This window comes from Pinus tabuliformis, chromosome 7, assembly GCF_031772625.1.
Source record: "Pinus tabuliformis cultivar Carrire ecotype Pingquan chromosome 7, CPIR1, whole genome shotgun sequence".
Lineage (NCBI taxonomy): Eukaryota > Viridiplantae > Streptophyta > Pinopsida > Pinales > Pinaceae > Pinus > Pinus tabuliformis.
In genome coordinates this window covers 1673311002-1673332574 of record NC_142293.1, presented here as the reverse complement: position 1 = coordinate 1673332574, position 21573 = coordinate 1673311002, and the positions used below count along the sequence as shown (strand labels likewise).

The 21573-nt window shown below is 39.7% G+C and overlaps 1 protein-coding gene across 9 annotated transcripts in view; it reads right to left on the bottom strand.

Moving 5' to 3' along the window:
* LOC149254884 (myosin-11-like) overlaps window positions 1-21573 on the bottom strand; it is a 483587-nt gene that overhangs the window by 12064 nt on the left and 449950 nt on the right. For 6 of the 9 annotated variants that reach the window (XR_016267192.1, XR_016267191.1, XM_089460258.1 and 3 more), the window contains 3 exons: window positions 21367-21437; window positions 21037-21136; window positions 20889-20945 (listed from right to left, as the gene is read on the bottom strand). Coding sequence is in view for 4 of the 9 variants with exons in the window: in XM_089460258.1 (XP_089316384.1) it covers window positions 20889-20945; window positions 21037-21136; window positions 21367-21437 (228 nt within the window). In the remaining 5 variants the exon portion in view is untranslated. The remainder of the gene's footprint in view (window positions 1-20888; window positions 20946-21036; window positions 21137-21366; window positions 21438-21573) is intronic. The other 3 variants (XR_016267193.1, XR_016267195.1, XR_016267194.1) reach the window with 1 other exon arrangement.

Sequence of the window (21573 nt, the reverse complement as noted above, 5' to 3'; positions counted from 1 at the left end):
ATATCAGAAGAGAGCAATCGTCATCGCCCCGTGAGCAACAACAGCCCTGATAAGGCCAAACCCACCACTCTTCTGTACATTTGTAGCCCGCTCTGGCTATTACTTTACTTCCTCGATCAAAACATTTATTTAGGCACCTCGCTGCGTGCCCAACTCAGATTTCTCTGCACATTAATTACAAGATAACGAAGATCATCCAGCTTTTTGAAGGGCTACCGTCAAGGCTCTCTCTACACAAACAACGAAGTCTCTTGTGTAAATTCTCTGAGTTTTGGTTGGTCACCGAATCTGGTTGAGGAAGGATCACACCGCAGAAATCAACCCTAAGGCACCAAGGCCAGTCCAAGCTTGCAGCCTCACCTGAGGCTGAGGCACAGCAAATAGACTGGATCTGAGATTTCCAGCTGATCAACATAGGTCGGAACCATTAAAGTTGCCATGACCGCTGCGTGTATTGAACGGGATTCTGCCTGTCGGAACCGTTTTGATACGCGGGATTTATTTTTCACATATGCATACTTTTATGAAATACAGTCGTAATCATCATTGATCATTCTGTATGTAGATATTATATAATTTGGTGAATTTCTGTGGAGATTAAAGTTGCGTGGCGATGCAGAATGAGATTTGAATGCTGAAGGGTAACTATGAACCGACCTCGTTCACAACAGCCCCATAGTCACAGCTTTGTGGAGGTGAATAGTAGTATTGCGCAGTTTTTTTTTATCATTTGAATGGTAATGCTGCGTTTTAAAGTTAAAGCATTTAAGTGATATGTAATATATAAATATATTACATTTTAAAACATTGAAGTGATATGTACATAATATTTTGCTGATGCTTCTATCAAACATTAGAGGGATTTGAAGAAAATATAGTGCATAAGGCTGTAACGTAAGGAAGTTTTTTTTATCAGCAGAAGTATTTTTTACAGAATGCATTCAATCATCTCTATTGTAGGAATAGTTCTCATTGGCAAGGAGAACTATCCTGAATGGTCCCGGATGATAAAACACACCCTCATCTTCAATGAGTTGTGGAAAGGAGTGTGTGTCGAAGAAGGAGACAATGACCCAGTGCAGCCTACATCAGACAAAGAGCTCGTCATTTGGGAAAACAAGAACATCAAAGCCTATGCATTAATCGCAGCATCTGTAAATGAAGAAGTAAGTCGCCATATTTCATCATATTCAACTGCCTTTGAAGCTTTACAAAAGCTGAAAGAACTCTATGACTCACATTCTGCACTTGAAGTTGTTCAGCTCATGATTAAATTCTTCACTCTTGAACTAAAAAATAATGATCCTCTTGCTCTTGCATCTGAAGTAAAGTCTATAATGCATGATATTAAATCCACTAAGGTTGAGCTGGATATCCCTCTTATTGCTTTTCTCAAGGCACTCTATCCTACCTACTCCAATTATCTTGAGTCTTTACAAGCAAATGGAAATCTTAAAGATATAATATTTGACTCTCTTTTGAAAAAGTTTGTTGAAAGAGAGAAAGCCTTTGGAAAGAAGACAGCTCATGAATCTTCTAAAGAGACTGTGTGCCTTGCTCATAAAGAAAAACATCCTGCTCAAGATTCTACAAGAGGAAGAGGTGGACGAAGAGGAAGAGGAAGATACTTCAGAGGCAGTGGGGGCAGACATTCTCAAGGAGAAAAGGCAGATCTGCATTGCATTCGCTGCAAACGAAATGGATCACATGATGCTTCTACATGCAAGCTACCATGGGACAAAATTGAGCAGAAAAGAAACCAGCAGAAAGGTAAAACTGATGATACAGACAAAGGTAAAGCACCTGAATCCGCTCACTATATTGAGGCACAATGTAACATTGGAGTAAATGAAGATTTGTTTAATGCTTCACTTGCTTCTTCGAAAAATGATTGGTTGCTTGATTCAGGAGCAACCTGTCATATGACTCATAGAAAAGATATTTTTGAAGATTTCATTGACAATGTTGATGGAGCAGTATACTTTGCAGATCAGTCAAAAATCAAGCCATCAGTGCTTGGCACAATCAGGCTTAAACTGCCTGGTCTTCCAGACTTTCTTCTGGATCATGTTCTATATCTCCTACAGCTCAAGAGAAACTTGTTGTCCTTGGTCCACATCCGCCAGCAAGGTCACTCCATTCATATGTTTGATGGCAAGCTTGAGGTAAGAAAAGCATCTGACCACTCACTTGTCATGAGGGGAATAGAAGAAGAAAGGCTTCTCAAACTGCAAGGAACCTCTGCTCATGCACAAAATTTCTCATATATTTCTCATCATGAAGAAGGTACACTTCCATCAAGTTTATTATGGCATGCTAGATTTGGACATTTAAACTATGACAGTCTCCGCTTATTGAAGAAAAATGGTGTTGCTGGTTTGCCTACAATTCCTAGGAAACATAAGCAATGTGATGCTTGCATTCTAGGAAAGCATAGCAAACAGTCTTTTCATGATTCACATTCAAGAGCACATAGGAAGCTTGAACTCATTCATTCAGATTTATGTGGTCCAATGCCTGTTCCTTCTGCAAATGGAAATAAATATATCATGACATTTATTGATGATTACACCAGAATGTGTTGGGTTTATTTATTGAAGAACAAATCTGATGCTTTTCAAACATTCAAGACTTTTCATAAATGGATTGAAAATGATGCACAATCTCATATTGGGTCTATTCGCACTGATAATGAAAAAGAATATACATCAAATGAATTTGAACACTATCTTCGCCAACATGGGATCAAACATCAAACAACTGTGCCTTATAATCCCCAACAGAATGGTGTAGCTGAAAGAATGAATAGAACAATCTTGAATATGGTACGGTCCATGCTTTTCTTCAAAAATGTAAAGATAATGTTTTGGGCTGATGCTGTTCTATGTGTTGCATATATAAAGAATAGATGTCCATCTAATGCTATAAGAAACAAGACTCCTTATGAATTGTGGTATGGACATGTTCCTTCGGTAAAACATCTCAGGATCTTTGGTTCCACCTGTTATGCTTTGATACCAAAGGTACATAGAAACAAACTTGGTGCTAGAAGTCGTAAGTGTATCTTCCTGGGGTATTCAAACACCTCTAAAGCATACCGCCTCTATGATGAAGTAAATAAAAAGTTTGTTGTATCTAGAGATGTCATTTTTCTTGAATCATCCAAATCTGACAATGTTGTTGAGCGGCAACTTGATCGCTTGGATAGATTCGCAAAAACAAAATCATTTCAAGAATTTGATAATCAGATTCCACATCTTGAAGGGGGGATTCCTATACTAGATCAACATGTGGAATCTTCTTCTGAAGAACAATCTCCCCTGCATGAAACTCCAACAACGGATGATGCTTTAAGTGATGTAATTGATAGAATTGGGAGACTCAATCTTGATTCAGTCCCAACTCAATCAACAGAGCAGCCTGGACCATTTCAGAAAGGTCCCCCAAAATGGCTGACAAAGACACTTGAAAGTGTTCATCCTGATGAAATTGGAAAAACAGGAACCAGAAATTCAAACCGACAAAATGGAGGTGATGTAGATGACTCTAATTCCCATGTTGATATGGATGTTACTTATGATTGTGAATTGAACTTGTCTACAGATTTTGAACCAACTTCCTTCAAAGAAGCTGCTTCTCTTGATGAATGGAAAGAAGCGATGAAAAAGGAGTATGATGCTCTCATAAAGAATGGCACTTGGAAGCTGGTTGATCCTCCATTTGGAACCAAACCAATTGGCTGCAAGTGGGTCTACAAGAACAAGTACAAAGCTGATGGCTCACTTGACAAGCACAAAGCTAGGCTTGTGGCAAAAGGTTTTGCACAGAAGGAAGGGGTCGATTATGAGGAAACTTTTGCCCCCACAGCAAAATGGGCCACCATCCGGACACTCTTTGCACTAGCAGCTCAGAACGGTTGGAAAGTCCATCAAATGGATGTAAAAACTGCATTCTTGAATGGAGATCTAAAAGAGAATGTTTTTATGTCCCAGCCTGAAGGATTTGCTGTGAAAGGACATGAACATAAAGTATGCAAACTTGTGAAGTCCTGTATGGCCTCAAACAAGCACCGCGAGCCTGGTATGAAAAACTAACTGAGCATCTTCTGAAACTCAACTTCAATCATTTTGATCTTGATGATGCAACTTTGTTTGTCAAGAAAGTTGGAAAAACAGTTGTGTATCTTGTGGTATATGTAGATGATCTTTTAATGACAGGGAACAATGAAAGCTACATTGCATCCATAAAGAAGGAATTGGGGAAAAGTTTTGAAATGACTGATTTGGGCTATGTTCATTACTATCTTGGCATTGAAGTAACCCAACATCCAAAAGCCATATTTCTTTCTCAAAAGAAATACATTGGAGATTTGTTAAACAGATTTGGCATGACAGAATGCAATCCTCTTTCTACTCCAATGGAACAAAACTTAAAGCTCACATCTATTGAAGGAAAGGAATTTGAGGATGCAACAAAGTATAGACAGCTTGTAGGAAGTCTCATCTACCTCACTAATACCCGACCAGACATTTCATTTACTGTTGGAATCCTCTCCAGGTTCATGCAAAAGCCTTGTGAGGGACATTGGTCTGCTGCAAAAAGAGTTCTAAGGTACTTGAAGGGAACTCAAGACCTTGGAATCAAGTATACACAGGTGGAAGACTTCAGCTTGATTGGATACTCTGATTCAGACTTCGATGGAGACAAAGAAACTGGGGTATCTACTTCAAGATATGCTATGAGTCTTGGATCAGGAGCTGTCTCCTGGAGATCACGCAAACAATCAGTTCCAACAGATTCCACAACAGAAGCAGAATACGTGGCAGCAGCTGAAGCAACGAAAGAAATTGTGTGGCTCAGGAAAATTCTTGAAGATTTGCAGGTAAAACAAGTACAATCAACTCCACTCATGATTGATAACACCTCTGCAATAAAGTTGGCCAAGAACCCAAAGTTCCATGATCGAACAAAGCATATCAATACTAAATATCATCTGATTCGACATCATGTTGAGGCCAAAACAATCCATCTCCGTCATTGTTCCACAAATGAGCAAATTGCAGACATCTTCACCAAAGCACTTGGAAAAGAAAAGCTTGAACGATTCAGAATGATGCTTGGACTCACCAAAATCCCTTCAGATTAAGGGGGGGAATGTTGACACCTAATCTTCATGATTGGGAATTTTATGTAAATAAATAAATTGGGAAGGTGAACAGTCATCAGGAGATGAACTGAACAATCACTACCTATTGTATATAACAATGGGTTACCTATGGAATATACACGAATCAGTTTTTTCTACCTTTGGAGAGTTACTGCCTGGTCTGACACTCCCAAATATTCTGAAATGAGTCACCTCAGGCTTCTTGTTGGTGAAGACACTCTCCGGAGTAATCTTACCTAATGCCCTATGAGGAGTCCTGTTCTGGACATATACTGCTGTGCTGCATGCTTCTTCCCATAGAAATTTTGGCATATCTTGATCATACAACATTGCCCTTGCTGCTTCAACAATAGTCTTGTTCTTCCTCTCTGCTACTCCATTCTACTCCGGATTATATGGAGTTGTCCATTCTCTTCTGATGCCTTCCCTTGTGCAGAAATCAATGAAGTCCTTATCAATGTATTCTCCACCATTGTCTGAGTGCAACACTTTTATCTTCTTCCCTGTCAGATTCTCAACCAGAGCTTTAAACTCTTGGAATCGATCAAAAACCTCGTCCTTGGTTTTTAGAAAGTAGATCTAAGTCTTCCTAGAATGGTCATCAATGAAGGTGATGAAGTATTCGGCACCACTAAGAGCTTTTGTGGATATGGGTGCGCAGATATTTGAGTGTATCAATCCCAGAACACTCTTTTCCCTACTGTTACTTCTGGAATAAGCCGCTTTGGCATACTTGCCTAGTACACAACCTCTGCATACATCGTCTCGTTTGGTACTTAATTCTAGAACTCCTCTGACGGTTCTTCTGAGAATTCTTAGAGCCCCATGGTGTAAGTACCCCATCCTCTATGCCATAGTTCATTCAAATATTTTCCCCACTGTTGCCTATTAGTGCCATTGGAGATTCTAGCTGTAACTTATACAATCTATTACTTTTGATTCCAATTTGGGCCTTCTTCTTCCAACTCGGATGTTTGACAAATACTTTCTTCCCAATGAAGAAAACATCATAGCCCTTATTTTGTAACTGAGATACAGAGAGTAAGTTCATCCCCGATCCAGGCACATGCAACACAATGGTAGCTCGAAGTCGATCCCCTGCTTCTGCTTGAAAAACTACAATACCTCTTCCTACGGGGGTACTTTTTGACTTATTTCCCATGGTGATTTGGAAGTTCATCAGTTCTTATTGATAGCTCGAGAAAAATTCTCGTATTCCTATCATGTGCGTAGAAGCTCCACTATCAATATACCAAACCTCAGAGAAGCAAAACTTGCCAAGCAAGCAACTTCTTCTTCCAGTCTGGAAGCTAACATAGAATAGTCGTGATCCATATTCTTCGCGCTTTCCTCTTTCCTAGGAGAATTGCATGAGTCCTTTTGAGTTGTTACTGCAACATCATGCTCCCAACTCATTGCAGATTCTCTAACCTTGTTGCCTGATCTCAACTCTGATACCATGTGAAAATGTCTAACACGAAATTCCACTGCAATAATTGGTTTATTTCTCCTACTTATTTTCCACAATAAGTTATTCACAAAACCCTTCAGTAAACATCAAAGTAAATTCTACTACAGTTGTCACATAATAGCATAGAGAAAAGAACAGTGAAATACAAGCACAAAAATCAATCACATCAACATAGTTATTTTTGAAAAATAGTCCCCGAAAAACCCAATGTGGGAAACCGGTGCAGCAGATGAGGGTTTATTTATTATTCTTCAGCAACAATCTCTTTACAAGGAATGATTTTGTAGAACATAGAGAAACCTCTGAGAAAACACCTGAGATAATTTTCCTCGTCCCTTTGGAGAAATTTTGACACCCCAGAGACCCTCCAGCCTTCATTGCGTCACCTTTGCGTCATCTCTGCATGAGCACTGTGTCCCTTGCTGTGCTGCCTCTTAGAGTTGTCCCTTTGCACTATCCCTCTGATGCACTACGTCACCTCTTCCTTAGTCTCTAACTGATGCTGATACCCTCCTCTTCTTTCACCCTGCAACTCTCCCTCTAAAATCGAACTCTTACTCCTTGAGAATTGATTTCCATCAGGTTACTGAGTATTTGCTCGGTGTGTCTCCAAATGACTCTCAAGTCTTCCTTTATACATTTCCTGATGAGATATCAACAGCCGTGATCTAATCTCTAATCAATGACTAAGATTAAATTAGACTTGATCCTCGTCTCTTAGAATCTTCTCACCCATATTTTCATTACTACCCATTAATATTTTAATTTTCCTAAGTTTAGACTTAGGAACCCCATTAAAAATATTAAGCATTTTAATAAAATACAAGTCGGGTGGAATTTCACCAAACAATTTCTGGGTCTTGGAGATCTCATGTGTTTAGCCCCTCCACAAAATTTTGAAGCTATAGCACATCTGATGCTACCCAAAAATCAACAAAGACAACATTCTTGAATGGGGTGATAGAAAAAGAGGTATACATAGAGCAACTTGAAGGCTTCAAAACTCATGAGAGACACACTCATGTATGCAGATTGAAGAAAGCCCTATATGGGCTCAAGCAGGCACCCAGGGTGTGGTACTGTCAGATTGACAGTTGCAGCAGTTGGGATTCATCAAGAGCGATGCAGATCCCAATCTCTACTATCTGATGGTGGAGAATGAGCCTCTCATTCTGGTTTTATATGTACATGATCTGTTTTTGACAGGATCATCGAGGCTCATAAAGGACTACAAAAGGAACCTTGCAGCAGAATTCAACAAGAAGGATATGGGGTTGATGCACTATTTTCTAGGATTGGAAATATGGCAGAAGAATGGGGAGATATTCCTTGGGCAAGGGAGATATGCTACAGAAATTCTGAAGAGATTTAGAATGCAAGACTATAGACCCATGGAAACACCAATGATTACCAATTGGAAGAAAATAGATGCATCAAGGGACAAGGAAGTCGACCCCACCTTGTACAAACAGCTAATTGGGTCACTCATGTATCTGGTCAACACTAGGCGAGACATTTGCTTCACTGTCAATACCCTTAGCCAGTTCATGGTGGAATTGAAGAGGGTACATTGGGCAACAACTAGCCACATTCTCAGGTATGTGCATTGAATAGTCGGGATCGAGTTGAAATATACTCGAGGAGATGACGTTAGGTTGAGCGGATTGTAGTTCAGTGGATAGGAAAAGTACCTTCGAGTACTGCTTCAGCATTGGATCAGGGATGATCTCTTGGTGCGGCAAGAAGAAGAAGTCAGTAGCATTGAGCTTAGCAGAAGCAAAATATATGGCGACCAGCACGGCTACGTGCGAAGCCATATGGCTTAGGAAATCGCTGATGAGTTTGTTCAAGAAGAAAATGTGAGCGACCAATGTTTACTGTGATAATCAGAGTTGCATAAAACTCTTTGAGAATCGAGTATTTCATGATAGGCCGAAGCAAATTGATATCAGATGTCATTTCATCAGAAATTGTGTTCAATGTGGGGCAGTCCAACTGCAATATGTCCCCACAAGTGATTAGGTGGCAGATATACTCACAAAAGCTCCAGGGAGAACTAAGTTCATCCAGTTCATAGAATAGATGGGTATGGTGGAAAATTCATTTCAATAGATTCTCAACAGTAGTAGTTGAGAGGGAGTTGCAGTGCAGATGCAGTAGTTGACGACAGTTTAATAGGGTCAGCAGCAACATATATGCAACACATATTAGAGTTGCGCAGTAGTTGGTGGGCAACTGCAGCCAAGCATCAACAACATGACAGGAGATGATGCAGAGATAGGATGTTGCTACAAGAGGCAACAACACTAGAACACTTTCCTCGCTAAGAGGGAGTGTTAGTTTTTGTAGCATCGGATGTGTTCTAGCCATGAAACTTTGTGGAGAGGCTAGAATGAATGAGTTCTCCAAAACCCAGAAATCGTTTCTGGAAATTCCACCCAGAAGTGTCTCAATTAGATTATTAACCAATTTTTTAATTATTTCCTAAGTCTAAACTTAGGGAATATGGTTAATTAATCAATATTAATTGAGATGTGAGGAGAATCATCTAGAAACTCACACGGATCAATAGGGAATTAAGCTAGGCCATTTATTATGTTTTAATCTTGACCATTGGTGCTCCAACATAGATTATAAGAAGTCAATGGGTAGATGGAGAATACACTAGTGCAGATACTCAGTCGCCCAGGCAGATCGATTTTCTTAGTGGTTGAAGTTTAGCAAGAGAAGATAGAGCCAAAGGGTGAGTTGCAAGGGAGTGAGAGAGGGCATCAACAGTAGTTTGAGAGTGCAGGATAAGTTATGGAAGGGCCAACGTGAGAAAGGACGCAATTCATCAGGGAACTGCACAGAGGATGACGCAGTGAGACCAGTGTAAGGGCAAAGGAGCTATTTCGGGGTCAGAGAATCGTTGTGGAGAGCGAGAAATTTATTACTAAATTTCTCGCAGTGTTTCTTTCTATATTTTTGATGTCTGATATCTTGTACGTGAATTACTGTTGAATAATAATAAAGAAATCCTCATATGCTGCACCGGTGTTTCCACATTGGGTTTTTCCGGAGACGATTGTCCAAAAATAACTGTGTTAATATGGTTATATGTGTGCTAGAATTTCTCTAATTTTCCTTGCATTTATTTTTCCTTAGTATTTAATTTGTGAAGGTTGCAGTGTATTTATTTCGATATTTGCCGTAACAAACTGCAAATAATTTATTTGATTTATTCAACAAATAAAAGAGATAATATTAGTTATTGCAGTAGGATTCCAGACTTCGGAATTTTCACAAAGCTCAGGGTTTGTCTCTTGAAGGAATAAGGACAACCAAGAGGGCTCATTTATCTAGCCCTATATTTCTTGTTAGAGAAGAACATCTATAGTAGATGTGGGCAACCCTCTATGCCCTAAGTGTGTCTTCACTGGGCAACATAGGAAGGCACTAGTGGGAAGAAGTCCTTAAGATTTGTGTCCTTGAATAAGTAAGGAGCAGCTAGTGTGCTTTAATGGTCAGTTTCGCTAGGTGAAGCCCACGAGACCGCGGTTCAAATCTCATTGAGTATAGTGTCTTGCTATGATCTCGGCTCAAGGAGTAGACTCCCCTAATCCGTCTGAGTCTCGACTCTTGCTAAATCATAAGAATTTGGTATATCTGGCTTGCAGGTTGTTGGATATATTCTTGGTGTTATAGTGGAAAAAACAAGGGTTGATCCTCGATCTCCCTTAGATTAGTCCAAGCAGTTACTGATTCACCATGTGGTTAAAGAAAAGGACCAACTAGTGGGCAAGAAGTCCTAAAGGAGCTAAGGAGCAGCAATGGGAAGTCTAGAGTTGTTCACAAACTAAGTTGTGAAAAACTCGCAAGAAGACCCTATGTGTTGATGCATTGAGGGACAAATGATCAGCTAGAGGGAAGTTGGAGACATGTTCAGTGACCTAAAGGAGTTGGTACATTGATAGAGGCAGAGAGGTGTTGTTGCAGATCAGAGCCAAAGGGCCAGGCAGATGTGTTCAGGGTATGTGGACTGAAAGGGCTGTGTGTGGCCACCATCAGGAAGTAGGTCAAATTGTATCTTGTTCAAGGTAGATTGGTTGACAAAGGATTGACACCAAGCCCTCGACTGTATTCTTGTATCGGTCGATGTATGAGGGCCATTATCTCTGGTATGGGATCCCTAGATAGTTGTATTATAGTTTGTTAATATAATGAAGTTGGGTTGTTAAAATTGTAAAAAGTTGTATATATTTTGTGCACTAGTAGATTTACTGTTATATTTTGTTCCGCTTTGTAAAGTAGTTTGTTGTGGTATTTGGATTGGTAGTGTCAGTGATTCTAAGACCCTAACCTAGATTCTAGTACCGTGGAAAAACAACACTGGTGTCTCCCCTAGGGTTCATCAAGGTTTCACAAAATTTTCACAGTTCATTTGCAAGAAATCGAAAGCCCTAGCTCTATTCTTGGAAGCTCATCTTGAAGGTTTAAGTGTGTTGGCTTTCTTGAGGGTTTTGGCATATAATATTCGACAAAATAAATCATTCAAACTCTTTCTTTTATCCCAACCTAGATTCTAGTACCGTGGAAAAACAACACTGGTGTCTCCCCTAGGGTTCATCAAGGTTTCACAAAATTTTCACAGTTCATTTGCAAGAAATCGAAAGCCCTAGCTCTATTCTTGGAAGCTCATCTTGAAGGTTTAAGTGTGTTGGCTTTCTTGAGGGTTTTGGCATATAATATTCGACAAAATAAATCATTCAAACTCTTTCTTTTATCCCAACCTACATTCTAGTACCGTGGAAAAACAACACTGGTGTCTCCCCTAGGGTTCATCAAGGTTTCACAAAATTTTCACAGTTCATTTGCAAGAAATCGAAAGCCCTAGCTCTATTCTTGGAAGCTCATCTTGAAGGTTTAAGTGTGTTGGCTTTCTTGAGGGTTTTGGCATATAATATTTGACAAAATAAATCATTCAAACTCTTTCTTTTATCCCACATTGACCTAGAGTATGCTTTGAAGAGTTTTCTACCAATAATATACATAAACCCTATGTCTCATGTGGTCCCATCCTAGGTCCTTCTCAATGTTGGAATTTCTAAGTCTAATTGTTAGAAATCCTTCCTGTACTTTCTGATTTATTTCTTCCTACTTGTTCTGTTAATTAACAAGTTATTTACTATGTAAATACTGAAAATAAATACAAGTACAGTGTCAACACATATAGATCATCAACTGAAGGAAAAACAGGCACACAAGTGACATCGTTATTTTTGGACTAATGTCCCCGGAAAAACCTAATGTGGGAAAACCAGTGCAGCTATCTGAGGGTTTTATTATTACGCAGTTTCAGAATACAATCTGGGTGCCAGAAATGGCTCACCCAACAGAGAATGCTCTCGGCAGTAGTACCTCTCAGTCGGAGACAGATATTCCAGCTAAAAACCCCAGATGTACAATCCCACAGCTCTCAGCTCCAATCTGTCCCACGAAATCTCCCAGCGTTAGCCCAACTAGCCCTGCGTCAGCCTCTGGAGCCCCTACGTCACCCATGCTGGCTCTCTCTAACACTGCGCAACTCTTGGCTACCTCTGTGTGGCCTCTGGTTGGTTCTGCGTCAAACCTCTCCTGGCTTCTGCGTTGATGCTCCCGGTACCCTCTTTGCCTCTTTGCTTCTGTATTCACTGCCCCTCAGCTGCAACTCTGATCACTCCTTCGATTTCCTCAGCAAGCCCTACCCCAAAAAATCGAATTCTTGATCAACTCAGCGTATTCTCCAAGTGATCCTCAAGCCTCCTCTTATACTTTTCTCATTGACAATTCAACGGCCGAGATTAAGTCTCTAATCAATGGCTAAGAAGATAAGGTCTGGTTTGAACCATGACTTTTGGACCATTCTAACTCAGTTTTATATTAATTCACATTAATATTTTATTTTCCTTAAGTTTGGACTTAGGGACTTCATTAAAAATATTAATTATTTTAATATCTCCCAAACTGGTTAGATTCTGCCCAAACCATTTCTGGGTATTGGAGATCTCATGTGCTTTAGCCTCTCCACCAATTTTCGTGGCTAGAGCACATCCGATGCTACCCCAAATCAACACTCAAGAATAGCGAAAGCTTATGTAAAGGGATATAACCATCTTACAAAGATTCTCGAAAGGTCCTTATCATCTTTGGAGGCTTGACGTTAGGTCTTTTGCCATCATTGAATATCATAAGCCCTAGATCTAGGTCTCTTCGAAGGTCTTTCTTGGAGATCCTTTTTGCTTCTCTTGGAGCATTGAGCCCTTATTTGAGCCTCTCTTTTGAATGGGCCTTGGAAATCACATCATAACTTGTCATTGATCTTATCATTATTGGTGATTTCCATCATACTAGGAGTCATACTATTGGTGAAAGTTCATAAAGAGTAGGGGACATAGGCTATGGTGACAGTGGGCCTTTGTCCCAAATGTCGTTGTGCCCTCTAGCTTTTTGCCTATTTACTAGTCCTGCTAGTTTGTGCAACAACAGGGTCATTCTCCCTAGTACGGGGGCCCCAGAAGTTTTTATTTTATCTTTTATTCTATAGGGTGGTAGGGTTGTACTAGGGAAGGAAGTTGTAGCTTCCTTCAAGAGGTTATCGCTTCCTTCCAGTGGGAGTTGATAAATCTTGGGATTGTAGCCCTTCTAGTTGTAGCTAGTAAATCTTGAAGTTGTAGCTTCCCTTGTGATATAAATATATCTCTCATATATATATTGTGCTACTTTGATGTGAAGTTATTGGTTAAACGTTTTGATACTTAAATTGTTGAAATTTATGAAATAGTGATTCACCCCCGCTCCCCCTTAGTATTTCCTACAATTTACTTCTGGAGAAGAGCGTTTCATCCCTTTGATTCATCAAGGGAATTTATTGTAAGCTCTCTTCAAAACATAAAAATCCCTTTTCCGAAAGAGATTCATTGTAACCTCTCTCTCTCTCTCTCTCTCCATCCAACATTCTATAAGGGATCTAATAAAGGAGTATACTTTTCTTGGGAGTTAGGGGATTTTTCTCCTAAGCACCCCCGCTTCCCCATTTGGGGAAGTGTCTTTTGTTGTGCTTGAATTCTTCTCTTTTCTTGTCAAACTAAAGTAGAAGAATAATCACATTAGAGTAGTTGGCTAATTTTTATTTCATGCGATCTAGTTTTGCTTACAATTTACTTATTTCATGGAATCCTCTTTCATTTCATTATTAAAATCTAGTGTAGTTGATTTCCTTTCATTAACTATCTATTTTATTTACTTTTCTTTTGCATTCAAGTATTCTCTTTCTAGTTAGATCCATATTTAATTCCAGTGGTTGGATTTACTTTTGCAATAATTAATTTACCTCCAACTCGCTGGTTGAAGTAGTCTAATTAGGGACCCTTCTTTCCCTAAGTCTTCTTATTCTGAGATCAAGGCCTTGATGAGGATAAGAGTTGGGGAAGAAGTTGAATTGCAACTTGTTTTAATCTTGCAACTAATTAACTTAATCTTAAGTGGCAATCTAATTTAACTTAAAATGAACCAAGAGCACATTACACATTTTTTTACTTAGCAATCTTGTACTTGATCTTTTCCCTTTGCTTCCAAATTTTATTATTTATATTTCCAAGGCGTTTCCTTTTCAAGTGCTTTGTCATTCATGCGATTAGCTTTATTTTCAAAGCAATTACATTTTGGACCATTATCTTTTGAAATACTTATTTCCAAGCACTTACTTTCAAAGTTATTTCTTTTACTTGGAGTATTTATCTTTGCAAGTATTTTACATTTGACACTGATCTACATTTGTTTCATCTTTTTCATTATTGCAATATCTATACTTGTAAATGGTTATGGTCATTTTGCCCATGGAATCGATGTATATGCTTTGAATTCATTTGCTGCAAGTTACATATTGAAAAGTGGATGCATCTTGGTCATTTTAATTAACTCCTAGAACTTAACTTTTTTAGCATAGATTAATTAAGTCTTAGTTATTTTGATAGGGTCCACCCCATTTGGCTTTGCTAGGAGTTAGCTTAGACAGAGGAGTTGAGATTTGAGTGATAGCAACTCAACCCAAAACTTGCCCCCAAGGGCACACCTATTGATTTTGGTAGCATCGGATGTGCTCTAGCCTTGAAATTTGGAGGAGAGGCTAAGGCACATGAGATCTCCAAGACCCATATATCGTTTTGGGAAATTCCACCCTGATGAGGATTTATTAATATTTTTAATGGGTTCCTAAGTATAAACTTAGGAAATAAAAATATTAATGGGTATTAATAAAGATAAAGGTGAGAAGCTTCTAAAAGATGAGGATCAAGTCTGCTTTAATCTTAGCCGTTGATTCATCAACAGGAAAAGTATAAGAGAAGACTTGAGGATCATTTGGAAAGACACCGGTAGATACTCAGTGTCTCGAGGAAAATCGATTCTCAAGAGAAGGAGATCAATTTTAGAGGGAGAGTTGCAGGGTGGAGGAAGAGGAGGGCATCAGTAGAAGTCAGTGACCGAGGAGGAGGTGATGTAGGGACATTGAGAGACAATGCAAAGAGAGACGTAGCCCTCATGCAGGCTGACGTAGAGGGATGTAGAGCCACTCAGAGCCACGCTGAGTGACACAGGAGTGGGAAAAGGGTCTCCAAAGTGTCAGAAAGGTTCTAGGGGAAAGTCTCAGGTGTTTTCTTTCAGTTTTTCTGTAAAATCATTCCTTGTAAAAAGTGATTGTTGCTGAAGATTAATAAAATAGTCATCTGCTGCACCAGATTTCCCACATTGGATTTATTCGGGGACAATTGTCCAAAAACAACTGTGTTGATGTGATTGGTTCTTGTGCATGTATTTTCTTTTTGTAATTATGTGATAATTGCAGTAGAATTTATTTTAATATTTGTTGAAGGGATTTTGTAAATAACTTATTGTGAAGAATAAGTAGGTGAAATAAATCAGTTGCTGCAGTAGAATTTCAGATTAGAAATTTTCACATGGTATCAGAGCAGAGATCTGGCAACAGGAGAGAAGAAGGCACAAGGGATCAACTCAAAGGGACTCACGCAGATTTCCTGAAGAAGGCACAAGGGACATGGATCACGATTATTCTATGCTAGCTTCCAGATTGGAAGAAGAAGTCGCTTGCCTAGCAAGCTCTACCTCATCTAAGGTTTGGTATATAAAAAGTGGAGCTTCCTGGCATATGACAAGAATTCGAGAATGTTTTTCAGATTATTAGGAAGAAAGAATGAATTTTCAGATCACCATGGAAAATAAGGCAAAGTGTACCTCAGTAGGAAGAGGTACTATATTCTTTCAACCCGAAGCAGGAGAGCGGCTTCGAGCAACCAATGTGCTGCATGTGCCAGGATTGGGGATGCCCACTCTCCCTATCTCAACTTCAAAGCAAGGGCTATGACATTTTCTTCATTAAGGAGAAAGTATATGTCAAACACTCGAGTTGGAAAAGGAAGACCCAGATTGGAATCAGAAGTAACAGGTTGTATAGATTATAGCTAGAATCACCAATGGCACTGATAGGCAGCGATGGAGACAAATATTTGAATGAACTATGGCACAGAAGGATGGGACACTTACACCATGGGGCTCTGAGAATTCTCAGGAAAGCAGTATCAGGAGTTCTGAAACTAAGTACCAAACGAGATGATGTATGCAGAGGGTGCGCTCTGGGCATGTATGCCAAAGAAGCGTTTTCCAGAAGCAAAAATAGAGCTAAGAGTGTTCTAGGATTGATACACTCAGACATCTGCAGACCAATGTCCACAAAAGCTCTTAGTGGTGTTGAATACTTCGTCACCTTCATCGATGACCATTCCATGAAGACTTGGATCTATTTTATGAAAACTAAGGATGAGGCTTTTGGTCGATTCAAAGAGTTCAAGGCTCTAGTGGAGAATCTGACAGGAAAGAAGATAAAAGTGTTGCACTTAGACAATGGTGGAGAGTATGTTGACAAGGACTTCGCTGATCTTTGCGCTAAGGAAGGCATCAAAAGAGAGTGGACAACTCCCTACAATCCGGAGCAAAATGGAGTAGAACAAAGGAAAAACAAGACTATTGTGGAAGTAGCTAGGGCAATGCTGTATGATCATTGTATGCCCAAATACCTATGGGCGGAAGCATGTGGCACGACAATTTATGTCCAAAACAAGACACCTCATAGGGCATTGGAAAAAATCACTTCGGAAAGGGTCTTCACTGCAAATACCCCTGAAGTCAGTCATTTTAGGATATTTGGGAGTTTAGCGTATTGCCGTGTATCCGAAGAAAAGAGAGAAATTAGATCAAACTGCTGAGAAAGGATACCTTGTGGGATATAGCGAAAATGCTAAGGCATATAGGGTCTATCTTCCAGGGAGTAGGAAGGTAGTAGTTCAACGGGATGTAAAGTTCATAGAGGACAGAGCTTTAAGGAAATCCCGAGAAATGCCTTCTGAGGAGCAGTCAAAAGACGATCCGTTGGTCCAACCACTTTGACTAGCAGAAACTAGTACCAAAAATTCTCCTAAAGACAAAGCTTCAAAACAGGAGGAATCTCAGGAAGAGGAAGAGATGATAGATGTACCCACTACCAATGGAAGAATGAGCCGGGAACTCCAACATAATTTTATGGGATGCAGAGGACTTCATTGGTGCACCCAGGAATGATAAAAGGGAGCGAAGACAACCAGACAGATACCAAGCCCTAGTAGCTCAAGTTGGGGAACCTTCTAGTTTTCAAGAGGCTGTTCAACATCAAGTATGGCTAGATGCTATGGTGGAGGAATACAGTTCTATAATGGTCAATGGTGTCTGGGAAGTGGTACCTAGGCCTTAGGACAAGTCAGTGGTAGGTTCGAGATGGATCTAAAAAGTCAAATATGCTGCAGATGAAAGTGTGGAGAAATACAAAGGCAAGTTTGTGGCTAAGGGGTATGCTCAGAAGGAAGGGATAGACTATGAAGAAACCTTCGCCCCAGTAGCCAGGTATACTTCTATTAGAACCGTAATATCTCTTGTAGCACAGATGGGGTGGTAGATTCACCAGATGGATGTCAAGACGACATTCTTGAACGGGTAATAGAAGAGAAAGTATAAATTGAACAACCAAAGGGTTTTGAGACACATGAGAAGAAATCTCATGTATGCAGATTAAAGAAAGCCTTGTATGGGCATAAACAAGCACCTAGGGCATGGTACAATCGAATTGATGGCTACTTGCAGAAGATGGGGTTCGTCAAGAGTGATGCAAACCCTAATCTCTACTATCTTGTTGTAGATAATGAGCCTCTAATCCTAGTGTTATATGTGGATGATCTTTTCCTGACAGGATCATCCAGGCTCATCACAGACTACAAGAAGAACCTAGCCATAGAATTTGACATGAAGGATCTGGGATAGATGCATTATTTCCTGGGATTGAAAGTTTGGCAGTAGAAGGGTGAGATCTTCCTTGCACAAGGGAGATATGCTACAGAGACCTTGAAGAGATTCAGGATGCAGGACTGTAGACCTATGGCTACTCCAATGATCACCAACCGGAAAAAGATTGATGCATCAAAAGATAAAGATGTTGATCCCACCTTGTATAGGCAGCTTATAGGGTCCCTGATGTATCTGGTCAATACTAGGCCAAACATTTGTTACACTGTCAACACCCTTAGTCAATTCATGGTGGAACCCAAGAGGGCACACTGGGCAATAGCCAAACATGTTCTCAGGAATATACAAGGAACAATCAAGCATGGACTATTGTACACCCAAGGCAATGCCATTAGGCTGAGCGGGTTCACTGACGTAGATTGGGTTGGAAGTTCAATAGACCGGAAAAGTACAACTGGGTACTATTTCAACATTGGATCAGTAATGACCTCCTGGTGTAGTAGGAAACATAAATCCGTGGCTCTGAGCTTAGTTGAAACAGAATATATCGCAGCTAGCACAACTTCATGCGAAGCCATATGGCTTAGGAAATTGCTTGTCAATCTATTCAGGAGAAGGATGGAAGCGACCAGGATCTTGTGTGATAATCAGAGTTGCATCAAGCTCTATGAGAATCCAGTATTTCATTATTGGTTGAAGCACATTGATATCAGGTGTCACTTTGTCAGAGACTGTGTTCAACGAGGAGCAATATAGTTGAGGTACTCTCCTACAGGAGAATAGGTGGTAGATGTCCTCACCAAGGCTCTAGGAAGAACAAAGTTTGTTTACTTCAGGAAGAAGATGGGGATGGTGAAGAATCCATTTCAGTAGCAAAAATGGGTAAGTTTCGGGAGTTGCAGTGATATGGGCAACATGTTGAGAGGGAGTTGTAGTACAGATGTAGTAGTGGCAGTGGCAATGTCATGGGCAACAATACAGGAAGCACAAGTCCAGTGGATGTGGGTCAGCAAGCCAAGCATCAACGCAAAGGACCGATGCGGAGGATCAGTGTGATGCTTCTATGGTGAAGCATTGCTAAAGCACATTCCTCGCTAAGAGGGAGTGTTGATTTTGGTAGCATCGGATGTGCTCTAGCTTTGAAATTTGGAGGAGAGGCTAGGCACAGGAGATCTCCAAGACCCAAAAATCGTTTTGAGAAATTCCACCCGGATGAGGATTTATTAAAATAATTAATATTTTTAATGGGTTCCTAAGTCTAAACTTAGGAAAATAAAAATATTAATGGGTATTAAAAAAGATAAAGGTGAGAAGCTTCTAAGAGACAAGGATCAAGTCTGTTTTAATCTTAGCCATTGACTTAATCTCAGTCGTTGATTCATCAATAGGAAATGTATAAGAGAAGACTTGAGGATCATTTGGAGAGACACCGACAAATACTCAATATCTCAAGGAAAATCAATTCTCAAGAGAAGGAGATCGATTTCAGAGGGAGAGTTGCAGGGTGGAGGAAGAGGAGGGCATTAGTAGCAGTTTGTGACTGAGAAGCAGGTGACATAGGGGCATTGAGAGACAACGTAGAGAGAGATGCAGTCCAGAGGAGAGACGTAGTCCCTCACGCAAGTTGACGCAAAGGGACGCAGAGCCACTCAGAGCCACACTGAGTGCCGCAGTCTAGAGGAGAGACGTGACCCTCACGCAGGCTAACGCAAAGGGACGCGAAGCCACTCAGAGCCATGCTGAGTGACACAAAGGTGATGCAAGAGTGGGAGAAGGGTCTCCAAAGTGTCAGAAAGGTTCTAGGGGAAAGTCTCAGGTGTTTTCTTTCAGTTTCTCTATAAAATCATTCTTTGTAAAAAAGCGATTGTTGCTAAAGATTAATAAAACCCTCATCTCCTGCGCCGGTTTTCCTGCGTTGGGTATTTCCGGGGACAATTGTCCAAAAACAACTGCGTTGATGTGATTGATTCTTGTGCATGTATTTTCTCTGTGTAATTATGTGATAACGCTGTATAATTTATTTTAATATTTGCTGAAGGGATTTCATAAATAACTTATTGTGAAGAATAAGTAGGTGAAATAAATCAGTTGCTGCAGTAGAATTTCATATTAGAAATTTTCACAACACCAAGTGGAGTTAAATATTTTCTCCATGATATCCCATGTGTTGATTCAGGTGGCAACAAACTCCATGTTGCATCCTTTATTGATTGGAAAAGTGAAGAATTTTTAGAACCACCCTTGGATTTGGTCAATTTGATGAAAAAATGATGACCCTGAGATCGAAATATTGATGGCCTGCTATCTATCTGGCAGCACAAATGGGATGAGTTGTTTACATTTTGATGGGGATCCTACTGATGATACTTATGACGATTCTAAAGTCAAGATTGAAAAATTGTTACTTTTGGAATGGCCATCAGTTTCAGAAAAATTTCATCATCACTTCTAGCCATATATATACACTACGATGTAGATTTTTGGAACCATGAAGAGGATATTTTCAGAGATTTGTTTCAACCATCTAGAACAGATTTATTACAGCCTCCTCATGGAAAAGTTTCTAGCCATATCCTATGAGGTATGATACATGTTGTTCTGAGCACTTGCAGCTATTTTATGAAGCAAAAATTTGGAAAATTTTCAGCCATCCCTATGTTCAGGTTTTGGTGAACATTCACGTGTTAAATCAGCATCAGAACACTCTGAAGAGTCTGTGACTCACACAGAGCAGCAAGTATTTCATAGCAGAAATCCCCAACAAATATTTCATGGCAAAAATCTGCTGCCATATGAAAATTGAAACTGATATTGTACTGAAGATGCTATGAAGAGTAAATTCATATGAAAGAATACTTTCTCAATGAAATGACAAAACTATCTTACCAGGAATCCAACAGCTTGCCTGATGTACCTTAATTCATCCCAGGATGTCCCTGCATACTGAAATAATGCTACAAAATCAGTGCTGTGGCCAGTTTGTTTAATATTTGTTTCATATATCTAATGCATCTGAAAAGTAATCATTGCATACTTGCTCTGAAGCCTCGCATATCCATTGTTCTAGTTCTGCAAGTCCGGATTTTATATATTCACCGTTGCTAAAAGAACAGCACTCCCGTCGCAGCAACAGGCTGTCCAAACAACAACCAACAAAGGATGAGACTTCCAGATATCTTGACACCCTTACTCCACCTGGTTTCTTGGCCCAACGATGGAACAATTTTATGTGCTCTTGTTGTTCATTTAAGTAATAATATAAGATGCATTTTCCAAAATGAGGAAACAGACAGCAATATAAGTTTCAAAGGAATCCCCCACCACAAATGATGATGTTAGATAGCTAACTTGAAAAATGTCTAACCTGTTGAAAAGTTGCACATTGATGAATGAGAAAACTTGAGTAAAGAGTTTACAAACTAAAAGTGGAGGCACCTGTAGCACACAAGAAAACGAGGAAGATCACTATTAAAATCCAAAAGGTAAAAATCAAGTTGATAAGAAGATAAGAATAGTGATATGTAATGAAAAAGTGGATATCTCTCTAGAAGCTCAAAAGTAAGTCAATTAG